The sequence below is a fragment of the Sparus aurata genome, chromosome 5 (assembly GCF_900880675.1).
Source record: "Sparus aurata chromosome 5, fSpaAur1.1, whole genome shotgun sequence".
NCBI classification, from domain to species: domain Eukaryota; kingdom Metazoa; phylum Chordata; class Actinopteri; order Spariformes; family Sparidae; genus Sparus; species Sparus aurata.
Genome location: NC_044191.1, coordinates 26,026,178 through 26,039,365, shown reverse-complemented (window position 1 = coordinate 26,039,365; position 13,188 = coordinate 26,026,178). Strand labels below are relative to the sequence as shown.

The window sequence follows — 13,188 nt, the reverse complement described above, 5'->3', positions numbered from 1 at the left end:
AGCAGGTCTGAAACAAAACAGCACATCATCACTGGGGCTGGTAAAAGTCAAAAACCTTCCCATTCAAACTGTGTGCAACAACATCGGGACGTATTACATCAGGAAGACGGAGCACAAAAAGATAGTACCTTCCTTCAAATCCTGGTACGAGAAGTACCAGGATGTAACTGTCAGCGAGGATTGGCACATCTATCTCAACTGTTTCCTTCTGCTCCAAGTCAACCACTGTCAACGTCTGCTGGCTGATGGTCAGCTCACTTCTCAAGTTGTATCCATGGATCTTTTACTTAACAAAAAGGGAGCAATACCAAAGTGACTTTGGTATTGCTCCCTTTTTAAGTGTAATAATACTTGGTTACAAGTACATTACATCAAATTTGGGCGGAAAGACTTATTCTATTTCTCTGTTAAGGATTTTGACAGAGGTTTACTTAAAAAGTCCACAGTAAAAGTACTTCATATCATGCATGCAAGGAGTCTAGGAAGTACTAAGTTCAACAGTGTATGAATCACAGACTACTTATGGAAAATAAGCTTTTTATTCCACATCAAAGTTGGGTGAAATATCCTTAATCTTAGCCTCTGTTAAGGATTTTGACACAGGATTACTCGAAAAGTACACAGTAAAAGTACTTCATATTATGCATGCAGGTAGTCTGGGAATTATTTAATTCAGCGGTATATGAATCATGGACTACTTATGGAAAATAAGCTTTTTATTCCACATCAAAGTTGGGTGAAATATCCTGAATCTTGTCATCTGGTCAGAATTTTGACACAGGATTATTGGAAAAGTACACAGTAAAAGTACTTCATATTATGCATGCAGGTCGTCTGGGAAGTACTAAGTTCAGCAGTATATGAATCATAGACTACTTATGGATAATAAGCTTTTTATTCCAAATCAAAGTTGGGTGAAATATCTTTAATTTTGTGATATGGTCAGGATTTTGACACAGGATTACTCGAAAAGTACAGAGTAAAAGTACTCCATATTATTCGTGCACGTAGTCTAGGAAGTACTCAGTTCAGTAGTGTATGAATATTGGACTACTTATGGAAAATAAGCTTTTTATTCCACGTCAAAGTTGGGTGAAATATCCATATTTTTTTCTTTCGTCCTTTACTTTGAAATCCGGACGCATACCTTCGTGATACCTTCAGTTTATTACCGGGAATAACTACTGTCAAAGTACCGTATGTTTCACGGGTCTGATGTGAGACTGCAGTCTGCCCCACAGTCAATACAAGAAGCTCTTCAGGGCGGATTCATTAGGATTACCGTAAATGTTAGTAGACTCGCGCACTAGAAACAACGTGCGGCTGATTTGACCAAGCAAACGCGAACCACGGCTGGCTTGACCGCAGTTTTCAACTGTAATTTTACTATACAGCAAAAAAATATGATATAATATAAATGTGGAGAAAAATATACGCAGATTCTGTACTGTGCTATATATTTTTGATGTATTAATACCCATTTTCACCTTTATTACATTACAGTTTGGAGCCGAATATTTTGCAATTAACTCCTCCACATTAATTGAGTGGTCACTTTGCAAAATGAGTATAAATGTTATAAAATATCACCAACAGATTAATTATTATGTTATATCATACAAAACCATAATACATCACTGTAATCTAATATTATGATATGATATTTATTTTCATTCATTTTCTGGAGATATCCCAATCTGCATAATGAGCACTTTTACTTTTGGTATTTCAGGGATATTATACTTTCAGTAGTTGTGTGCATTTGCTTTACAAAAAAAATTAAATGTGTAACTCTTATCTGTAACAGAGTATTTCAGAATTGCTACTGTTCACACAAAAAATGAAAATTCAGTCACTATCTACTGAGCCCCAGGCCAAAAGTCATGTGAAGTATCGTACGTTCACAAAAAAACATTTCTGGAGCCTCTACAGCAAAACAGTATTGCAGCATTCTCCTAAACAACAGAAGTAAATGAAAGTCTGATTTCAACTTCAACAACGGGACACATGCCGTCACTTTATTGCAGGTTTGATCACTTTAGTGTTTGTTACAACACTTTGAACACTGTGTTTATGAAATCTGCCAAACAAAATACTGCTAGACACTATTATCACTTCTACTACTACTACTATAATACTGATAGGGAAATAATAATATAACAATGATCAAACATTGTGTAACAGTGTAACAAATGAACGAATGTCTGCATTCACAATAAACACACAGTGGCTCAGTTGTGCCTAATACTACATTTAGAATCGTAATTATAATGATCGTTGAAATTCTGAAATACAATCAATAAAACATCAAATGTTCTTCACAATGTCTCCCGGCAGAGTGGCATTTGTTCATGCTTTTTGTGATGGAAGGAGATGGTTCATAAGCTGCCAAATATCTGAAGATGGGAATACTTTTTGTTGGATTGATATGAGGGTTTTCTCACAAGACAAGAACGTTTTAGAGAGGATTAGTTGACCTGAAATCTCAACTGTGTAGATTGAGTGTAGATTGAGACTAAATGATTTATCTGTACTGTATAAATTGGATCATAGCCTATAGAGTGGATTTACGACAAGACAATTTGAGACACAGTTTTCCCTTTTGTCATCAGCTCCATAATATTTGTTAATCAATCATTAAACGCACAAGTGTCATATCAATGTTGCACAACCTTGTTCAAATGTCATTTTCATTTAATCCCATTGATATTAATCACTGTCCTTAAAAGAGCATCAGTTCTATACTACGTCACATCTATTAGCTGGGTGGGGTCGGTTTAAGTTTGAGCCACAAGGTGGAGCAGCAGCACAAATCTGCTATTGATGATGTGGCAGCTCAGATGAAAACTTGCCACAACCTCTGATTCAAAGAACATTCTCCACTTTTTGTGCTGCTGGTAAACACGAAAGCCTGAATATCTTCTGTCAGCCAGAGAGGATTTTCCTTTGGCAGACTGGATGACGTTGGGCAGGCTGTGAACAAATGCAGAGTTTTGCTGCTGGAATGTCCAAGATTCAGACAATTTCACCTCATCTGTATCTGAAAAGTGTGCCTGCAAAGTGTCCTCTTGTAAGGCCCTGTACTCGAAGCTACTGTGACATCTGTTTATCTACTTGATACGCTGTGTTTCTGAACCACCGCTGCTCACCAGCCCGCAAAAACAAACACTTTGTACATTTTATCTGCACCTTATGTGACCAAAAATACCCTGGACTGCTGTATGTGCTTCAACTGACATGTTGTTTTTCCTTCATGGTGAGTCTTATTCTATTATGTGCGGGGATATGGGCGGAGCTCCTGGAGTGACTGGCCTGTTGTAGAGGAATGCGTTACATTCAGATAAATGATATATGATTAGCTGAAAGAGCAGGCTGACGTGCATCTGCAAGCAAATCCCTTTCAGATGATGTTGGCCAGGACATGAAAAACTCAGATAAAAGCACCTCCCCTTGTGTCTGACAGTCCGTCTGTGTCTGGTTCGAAGTCGAACAGAGTTATTTTTTATCACTTATGATGCACACATACACAGGTAGGTGGAAAGTCGGGGCATTTACTCAATCTGCCTCCTGTTGTTTACTGATCTGAGGTATAATTGAAGCTGATATCTGAGGTTGTACTTTCCTGGAGAATTTATATTTGCAAACCTTTACCACATTTCAGAAACAGGTCACTTTTAGACACGGGCGTCACCTTGTGATGACAAGTTGTGGGGATAATGTCACTGGCATCCTACAGAAAACATGTCACAAGTTGTGTTTTAGTATAACCAGCGTTTTTACTCTTTTGAAATGATATGACTCGAGGACTATTCAAGGGCAAAATCGCCATTTACCTCCTACCTCACGCTCAGGGTGGGAAGCTCTGGTGTCCTGTTACTCTGTTCCAGGTTGGAAGTCATATAAATGTGGCGAATCTTACAAAATCATCATCATTTGAACCCCTTACTAAATGGGTAGCAGCTGAAAAGATGATGGATTGTCAACATCCAGAAGGACAGCAGGCCATATTTCAAATAAAAAAACATATTTGATAAAAACCATAACTAAAGTTTCGATTCAACCACTTCCTAGCTTACACAACCATTTAATTACACTCAGTGTGTTTCACTTCCACATCTGAATAAATGTTTCCAAGATGTGTGTCGATATTTTAATATGCCCAACTCATCAAAAGGGGACAGAATCAAGGGTAAATGACACTTGTGTTTTTAGAGTTAGAACCCCTTCCCCCCCCCCTCGAATGCAGGTGTAGCATGTGATGAGACCACTTTTGAGTTAACAGGTTGACTGACTTACGTAGTTTTCTACTAATGATTCACACCCACTCAACCTCTATGTCCTCATCAGTTGATCCATCATATTATTATCTTGTTTGGTTTGCGAGATACCACAGCGGGCACAAGTTGCGGCCGTCTTCAGTTTGGTAAAACATTAGGTAGGCTGACTGAGTTCACAGAGTGCAGCTTTTGGGCGCCTGTGGATCGAGTCACAGGTGCGTATGAGAACAAAAGCAGTAAAAAAGTGTGTCATAACATTTTTCAGTTCTCAGACCTTCGTCATCAACCTGGTGAGCGCGCTGAGTGCCAAAACGTAGTTGTTAAAATTAACTGCAAGTGAAGTGAACAGTGTGTAGGAGTTCTTCCAAGTTATAACTTTGACCTAGTTACTGTGTTGCAGAGACACACACTGAAGTTAGCATGCTAACCAGCTAGCCTCCAACACTCCTCTGGATTGCTAGCTTCTACGGCTAACTGAGCTGACTAGCTAATATAGAGCTTATTTTGGAAAAGAATGCATGGTGGTGAATGGAGAAGGACAAATTATATTATAAATCCTGTTTGAATTGTGCCATGAAGTACACATATGATGTTTTTCAATGTATAAGATCATTTTCCACGTCAAAAAAGTGGAAGAGAGTCAAAAGTTAGCAGCAGTTGGCAGTTACTCTGCTGATACGCTGCCCCCTACTGGTTTATGAATGAGTAAGAATGTGACAGGTGGCCAGTTCTTACATATCTGAACTTTATGTATCACATTCCTTTATTTCTTTGTCAATAATAAGCATTTTTGTCCCTTGGCTCTAATAAGTTCACGTGCAAAGCTGATTATGTCTGCATCTATTCTTTCATGCATTGGCCATAATCAACCATTTAAAGCAACCAAAACAAGGGAACAAGGGTGACTAAGTGCCTAAAAATAAAACAAAATCCAGCCAGAACAATCTCATGTTTCCCAAAGCATTCTTGATCCCATTCAAACTTTTTTCCCCCCCACGTTTCTCTCTTCCATCTTCACTTGTTTGTGAGCCTGTGGTTTGTTGTGCACACCTTAAACAGCGTGTTGATGATCTGAGTTTCTGAGGAGAGAGCTCACATTAAAAAGAGGCTGCACAGCTATTGTTGGAGAAATGCCTCGGTGAGAAAGAGAGAGGGGAAGGGGGAGGTTGAGCTTCTGACAACGTGGTGGAGCTGGATTCAAAGAGGATTAGTCCAAGTGCTTAATGTGCGACATGAGTGCACACTTTTGAATAAAGGTGTAAAATGGAAAGCGAAACGTGTATAAACTCCATGAATGAGGTGTGGTGAAAGTGCAGCCACGTCTCCTTGGCAATATTTCACCATGGGCTCATAATATAATTGGTTTCAATTAGACTCTGAGCTGTGGGCGTTCACCTCCTCCTAAAATGGTACAGTCCGTCACCAGCTCGCCCCCAAATTGCAGCGCTGGCCTATAAAAAGTAAACGTCTGCACAAAGTTGGTAGGAGAAAACCTGTTGTTTTAGCTGGAGACAAATAACTGGAAAAGAAGAAGAAAAAGAAGAAGAGAAAAAAACAACAACATATCCTCCAGGACATCATCATTAGAGAGATGGAGCATACCGAGGTGGTGAAGCCAGAAACTCTGGATGACCTGATCAAAATCCTGCATAAAATCTTCGAGAGTGACAGCATCAATGTTGAGGAGGTCCAAAACATAATGGAATCATATGAGAGCAACCCTCAGGAGTGGATGAAGTATGCAAAGTTTGACCAGTACAGGTAAAAAAAACACATTCAAAACTTTTTCAGATATTACTGCTTTATTATGCTGCTGATGCACTTTGCTCTCTTGTTCTGTAGCCTTGCCTCTCACCTTGGCCTATGTTTTTTTTTTTTTTTTTTTTTTTTGGTTCAGCCATTTTATTAGTTTTCCAATAATATTTTCTTGTAACTTTTGTTAACACTTTATTTGTATTTCACGGTCATCCTGTTTCTTATTATTGCTAGAAAAAAAATATGATGATGACTGTTATATAAAAAGAAAAGTGGAGAATATAGTGCATTTAATAGTTATTTAGTAGTTTTCAAATCAATCCGTCAGTTAAGTTCATCCTTTAAACAATGAAAACCAGCTGTTGTTTCCATTCAGAACAGGCGAGCTAGTTTCGTCACAGCTCATTTGAATAGTGAAAAAAATCAAAACTTATTTGCATGCTTTATATCAATGCACACTGTTTTATAAAACGCCACTCGGAGCCTTACTGGGGCTCTCCTGCACAACAGCTCCTCCCAAGTGTTTATTCTCGCAGTGAAAAAAAACAGCAACAAAAAAAAAAAAACAGGGGGCCTCCCCACCAACAAAATATGGCTGTCCCGTTCACAATTCTCTCTAAAGCCGCCGTGTCGCAGTGTTTTGATGAGTGAGGGGTCACCGGAGGGAGGGGGCGCGAACCGTCCAATCAACGCCGAGAGCGGACACACACCCGCTGCTCGGTGCTGGGATGGATGGGTGCTTGTGGTGTTGACTGTCGTCGAAAACATTTGGAGGAGGGAAAAAAAAAAAAAACGTGCCCAGTGGGACAACTAAGTCCGTGACTCAGCGGGGAAGGTGTGCATGTTTTCTATACCAGTGAACCCCTTTTTTGTTGGCCTGTGTGGGCTCCAGCTGGATTCTATATATCATATCTCTGAAATGCAATTGTGAACCCACCTCCCCTCCCTCCCTCACACAAGTTCATAACAATAAGCTGTTGTCATATTTTTTTTTTTTTGCATTCAAATCAAATAAACATCACTCTGTGTGAAAATATTACTCATGTTACTCAGATTTCCCTTCTGTCTCCATTTTTCCAAAAAACATCTACCCTACATTTGTTTTCCTTTTTTTTCCAACTACAGTCACTTTATGAGCCCCCTGGACTCATGTGAAATATTTCTGAATAGTACAGTGGAATGACGTCAACATTATGTCCTGCTGATCATTTAACCAGCTGTGCTCTTTGGCAGGTACACTCGGAACTTGGTCGACGAGGGCAATGGGAAATTCAACCTCATGATTCTGTGCTGGGGAGAGGGCCACGGCAGGTGAGAGCCTCCAGCATGCAAACTAATAGTTTACCTGACACACTGAGCTTAAATGTAATCACCGCCCCTCTGCTAATTGTTATTTTGCATCAGCGGGGTCACAAAGGTTTCCACTGCAAATTTAAACCTACCACAAGCCGTTATGTAACCAGCCCAGCGCTTCCTGTAGATATTACAGGCTGTATATTCTCTGGCAATAGAGAATAGAATAGACAGTAGAGATAAGAGAGTCCAATGTGCTGCAGACAGACATTATTCTTTGATGATATCTGTCGCTGGCACTAAAAAGGGCTTAAAACATGTATCTTTGCTCCTTTTTGGCAGTTAAAACGGTATTTTGCATGAATCTCGTGTTGACCAGTCACGAAAAACACTTTGGATTTCATGAAACAAGAAGAGAAGAGCCAGAGTTTCTGAAAAAAAAATGCCCTTATACCCTTTCAGCTGAAACTTTCCAGCACATTATGTGTAAAGCTGCTTTTGCCCCCGGGGGTCATTAACAGAGGGGGCACATTCTGATATTGTCTGCTTGTGTGTTCTTTACCGATTTACAGCAGCATCCACGACCACACGGACTCCCACTGTTTCATGAAGCTGCTGCAGGGTCAGCTGAAGGAGACGCTGTTCGAATGGCCCGACAATAAATCGCAAGGAGACATGGTCCAGAAGTCGCAGAGAATCCTCCAGGAAAACAAGGTCGCTTACATAAATGGTGAGAAAAGGGAGACTGTGTTCTCATTCTCTTGTTTTGTTTTTTTAATTAGAGTTTAGCCTTCTTCATTAATACCACTTAGTGCTATTAATACTGGGTGCGTTTGTGTGCGGGGGCAGCTTGTGAAACTGGCTCCTAATGCAGTGAAACATAATCACGCTGTGTTCAGTGCGACAGAACGGACGTCCTTCACATGTCCTGTCCCACATGAGATAGGCTGATGTGACTCAGAAATGACTGTGTCTGCATCGACACAGTCAAAACCAAAGTTTTCAAACCTCTGCACTTGTGTAGTATCACATTGGTCACACAGGAGTTAAACAGCCAGCTCACAATGAGAAGTATTCAGGTCTCTCCCCAAATCTTTGCTGGCTGAGTTTCCTCCCCAAAGCCAACAAAGCCCTGGTGTGATGTTTGGTCTCAGTTGTTGGTTGCCGCTCTGCCAGTAACTGCGCTGTGAGCCTCATTTCACAGCATTCCAGCGGCACACACCGTCTAACTAAATGTTTTTTTGTTCATGTGTCCAGACTCCATCGGCCTGCATCGTGTGGAAAATGTCAGCCACACAGAGTGCGCAGCCAGCTTGCACCTGTACAGCCCCCCTTTCCAAACCTGCCAGACCTTTGACCAGAGGACGGGGCACAAGAACACTGTCCAGATGACCTTCTGGAGCAAATACGGAGAGAGGACTCCGTTTGTAAGGGACATTTTTATTTTGAATGGCTTAATGCATACGTAGAAGAATCTTCTCCTGTAATTATTGGTCTTTGTAGGTCACAATCTGTAGGTGAAAGTTAAGAGTTATGAAACTTTTTTTAAACTTTACTTTAAAAAAAAAAAAACAATACATCTACAGCTACAGAGCTTGTAGAAATGTGCTGAATAATAATAATAACATTTTAAAATGTTTCTCTCCGTATAAGAAATCTGATGTTTGGTTCCAGCTTCTGTGAGCCATTAGTATAACGGTATTGGTCTCATGTGGTATCTGTGTTTCGTCAGCCATTTTGGGTCTTGGTAGCTACCAGTTTGTGGGAACATCAAACATAAGAATGGCTGGTTTCTACAGTCTGCACCCTGCGTATGACACTTTGCTAATGTTAGCTAACTAGCGTGAGCAGCGTAAGTCAGCATTAGCAACATTAACATTTGCTAACAGCAGTAGCCATGTTAGCTGACATTTACCAGCCAACGCTAGCTATGTTAGCGAGCGTTAGCAATGTAAGTTAGTGCACAAATGCATGACTGGAACAGCAGCAGTGTTGTGACGTGAAGGCAATAGAAAGAGGTAGATGGTGTCAATAACACGTTTAAATCTTAGCATTGGCTCGTAGTTTGATTATATACGTACCAACTGAAGAGAGCAACAGAGATACACTTCCTCAAACCTCTTTTGTTGAAGATAACAGATTCAATTCATAGATTTATTGTAAAGAACTATTTGTATACATCTGCATAAAAAGCATATTGTGTTAACTGAAATCAACTCGTCAGCACAGAAAAGTACACACCTGTAAACGCCGTCTTTTTTTACACACAGCCTTACTACAGACAGTTAATTGAACACACAGACTTCTTCACCCCCCAGCCCCAATTATGGGCAGGAAGTGGAAAGTTTTTATAGTGTCTAGCTGCTCACATTAAGCAAAATAAAGCAGCGCCCCTTGAAGTTTCAGGAATTCAGCAGAAAGTTTCCATTTTATATCCATTAATTGTATTTCCATCTGCAGCTGTGTCGAATATTAGCAGGCAAGAAATGTTAATTATTGGCCGTGGCTTCAGGGAGAGAAGATTTAGGTGCAATTAGCCTTTTAAACACACACGTTAAAATACATTTTGATGATGTTAAACAATTACGGGACCTCTGCCTTCTTTAGACACCCTGCCAACAACATAGATCTTATCTTAAATCTACAAGTTGTGTAAGCATACCTTGAGCATAACACTGTCAAGCTGATGCATTAGATTGCAACACCAAACGGAGGAGATAAGATAGTAGATGCACGTAAGTGAGTACACAGCGAACTAATCTCACCACACGCCCCCAATGCAGTTGTTGTGGTCTGAGGTTGTTTTTCTGGATTTATGACCCATCAAGGGCTCTATTAGTTTGGAAAAGTTAATTCAAGTCTAAATAAAGGAACCTGAGTATGAGTACTTGTGGTTTGACAACAACCTAACATGTTCTGTTTCTCACACTCTCTTATCTTAGGAGACCACAGTTTCACAAGAGAACAACTAGTCGTCACCAAAGGAAGCTGCGGGTGATGAAGACAGTTGCATTTTTAAAGAGAAAAATGACAATGTTTGTGAAATGATTCGAGAGAAACTGCTGGGCAAGCGAAAATGTGGACCTACTATGACTAAGCACCCATTTAAAAATCAGGAGCTGGCCGGTTCAAAAGGACAACCCAGTAATTAGAATGGCTTTATCGCTGCCCAGTGTGAGCTTGGCAAATACTGATGAGCACAGGACGAATGCATGAATAGGCTTGGACATGGATAGAATCTGTCTTTTGTTTGCTGGGCCTGAGGAGACCCTTTTCCAATAACAACATTCCTGTCTATCCACGACCTGCGTAACCACACTTTTTGTAAAGTTATGGCCGGCAATAAAAAAAATACAAAATAGGGCTTTAGTGTTTAAAAAAAAGAAGAAAAAAAAAAGCGGAAAATTTTGCTGTTGTAGTTTCTCTTAAATTGTGTATCTCAAGAAAAGAAAAACAGTTCTGCGATCGAGTTTTGTCAACAGTGGAGCACTTTTATAGTTGTATTTACCGTCAATTTATACCACTCAAAATTGTCTTAACACCTGTGATGAAATGTAACATTGTTTGTATAATCTGATAAAAAGAAGTTTGTTCCATTTGCATTTGGAGGGAAAAAAAAGAAATGTAAAGCTTTAGAGTTGTGTTGTTCTTGTTGTTGTTGTTGTTGTTCTTTTTCTTTTTTTTTTTAAAGTGCAATGGTTGTAATTTATTAGCAGGAGTGCTTAGATCAGCGAGCGACCCTGTTACTCCTGAATGTGTTCATACTCAAGTTTTGACCAAGAGAGGGACTATTTTGTATTATTAGCAGAGAGTATGTGTAGGTAAAGCTCATACTTCTTTTTCTCAGGAGGATTCTGGCAAATTTTTAATTGTGGCTATATTTATATAGTGTGTAGTTTGGACGGCTAGCACCTCTTGTAGCACTGTCAAACGCATGCATGATTCCTGTGATGCAGTATATAAATCTGGCCATAACTAGACAATTAAACAGCATTATACTTTCACAGAACTTGATTTTGTGTTGTCTTCATTATTTTTTTTTTGCCTTTTATACTTATGTAATAAGAACTGCTTATAATTCATTATGTGTCTCATACTGAATTCAGCGAGCAATAAACTTCATAGAGCTGAAGTTGATACAGGTGTGTCTGTCGGTGTTCCTCTTATTAATATTTAATCAGTGATCATTGGCTTATAACCCATAATGGTTTATTGATGGTCATATAAAGATACATTGGAATTATTGCGGAAATGGCACATCAGCCTGGCTGGCAAGAAAACTAATACGTGCGCCTCTATCTGTACTTTGGCTTGAGGGAACTATTGATCGGTCATTACCTTGACCAGTGAAGAGATTATGTTAATAGTACACTGATAAGGGTATTAAAGTACCAGATATCTGTCTGACGTCTGTGCATGACAGACATCTCTTTGACAAGCAAACAAGTTTGTTAGCTGAACATGGAGTGTGTGTATTAGTGAATGAATTTGAAAGATAAGACCTGACAAACAAAGCTCCGTGTTCCAGTACAATAAACACATAATGGTTGCGGCTACAGTGACTATAACTATAAACACACACACACACATTTGCACAGTAAGCTCTCATTCAGCATACTTTTTAGCAATAAAAAAATAAGGTGAGTGCTGAACTGGGTCAGGAGTTGTAATGAAGTGATGCAGATGTAAAGTATCAGGTGCTCTCTGAGGATGATGCCAGAAGTTGAATAGTATCGAAGTATCCATTAAATTAATTTGATTTTCAATGAGAGTGCCTATGTGTACCGTGATATTGCTTTGCTGGTAATCTGGACAGTAACTGTTTATTGTTTTGTTTTTTTAATTTGCAAAAAATAAATAAATATTAAGTTCCAGCCTCTTTGGATGGTTTGGCCAAAAAACAAACATACGTCAGTGTTCGCATTTCATCATTATTTGCCTTTGCTGGAACCACACAGCGTGATGCAGAGGTATGTTTGCTGGATCTCCTCTGGTTTTCCCAGTGTCAGGTCAACCATGGGATGGCCTGCAGCCAGTGTTATGCAACAGTGAAGCAACAGCTTTAACTGTCCCTACAATACACCTGTTTTATAAGAGAACATGATTACCATGTACCAGACTGGATGGAGGCTCGTCCTGGAGACCTTTATCTCCATCTGATGATAAATTCTGATATTTGACTCGTCAGTTATTTATCCTTGGATAAAACAAGGAATGATTCAGTGTCGGAACATGGCTGACTGTTGATTTATTAACAGGAATTATACAGAAGATCTTTTGATTTTATAAATGCAACCTTTCTCTCAGTAGGTTACCGTGATATTATCTGCATCAACCCCTAGAGACACTTCCTTTACAGGGCACATCACTACTTCATTGCAACATTGTTCTTCTTTTGAATAAAATACTACAACTTTATATTTTTACAGTGTGATGTGAATCATAAACACGGCTTTAGCTGCGGGATCAACAGTAAATACTGTTTTCAGAGGGGTTGCTTTCAGAAGTGCTGAAGATTTGAACACGCAGCAGATTTTGTGGAAGTTTGGTGAAGAAATCAAGAAATCAACTAAGGGCATGACTGAACGGCGGCTATTGTTTCTCAACTGGCTGTAATCAGAGCGCTAAAGTTGCACTTAACAGTTATTAGTCATTGTCCATTCAGCATTTCAACTGACATGAGCAAATGTTTCATTTGATTGACCTTTCCCTTTAAAGGTGGGGTATGTAAGAATTACCCAGCTGTTGAACTCATAATCCAAATTAATAATAGCTGCATATTACCAGAGAAACTAATTTTGCTAATTGTATTATGTTAATGACTGTAGCTACTATTTGCTTGCTAGCTTAGTTTGCAGTCCAG

General features: G+C 39.5%; 1 protein-coding gene across 1 annotated transcript; it reads left to right on the top strand.

The window, feature by feature from the left end:
- Positions 1 to 5,732: 5,732 nt before the first annotated feature.
- Positions 5,733 to 11,462, top strand: cdo1 (cysteine dioxygenase, type I). Its single transcript, XM_030417996.1, has 5 exons — positions 5,733 to 6,038; positions 7,266 to 7,343; positions 7,898 to 8,055; positions 8,583 to 8,752; positions 10,268 to 11,462. The coding sequence occupies exons 1-5, from the start codon at positions 5,869 to 5,871 to the stop codon at positions 10,295 to 10,297; spliced, it is 606 nt and encodes a 201-aa protein (XP_030273856.1). The 5' UTR covers positions 5,733 to 5,868; the 3' UTR covers positions 10,298 to 11,462.
- The last annotated feature ends 1,726 nt before the right edge of the window (positions 11,463 to 13,188 follow it).

Bases quoted from the DNA above. Each gene is read 5' to 3' on its own strand.
- cdo1 (XM_030417996.1), top strand. From the start codon at position 5,869: ATGGAGCATACCGAGGTGGTGAAGCCAGAAACTCTGGATGACCTGATC. The intron at 7,344-7,897 runs GTGAGAGCCTCC...ACCGATTTACAG, and splicing joins TGGGGAGAGGGCCACGGCAG to CAGCATCCACGACCACACGG. The intron at 8,753-10,267 runs GTAAGGGACATT...CTCTTATCTTAG, and splicing joins ACGGAGAGAGGACTCCGTTT to GAGACCACAGTTTCACAAGA.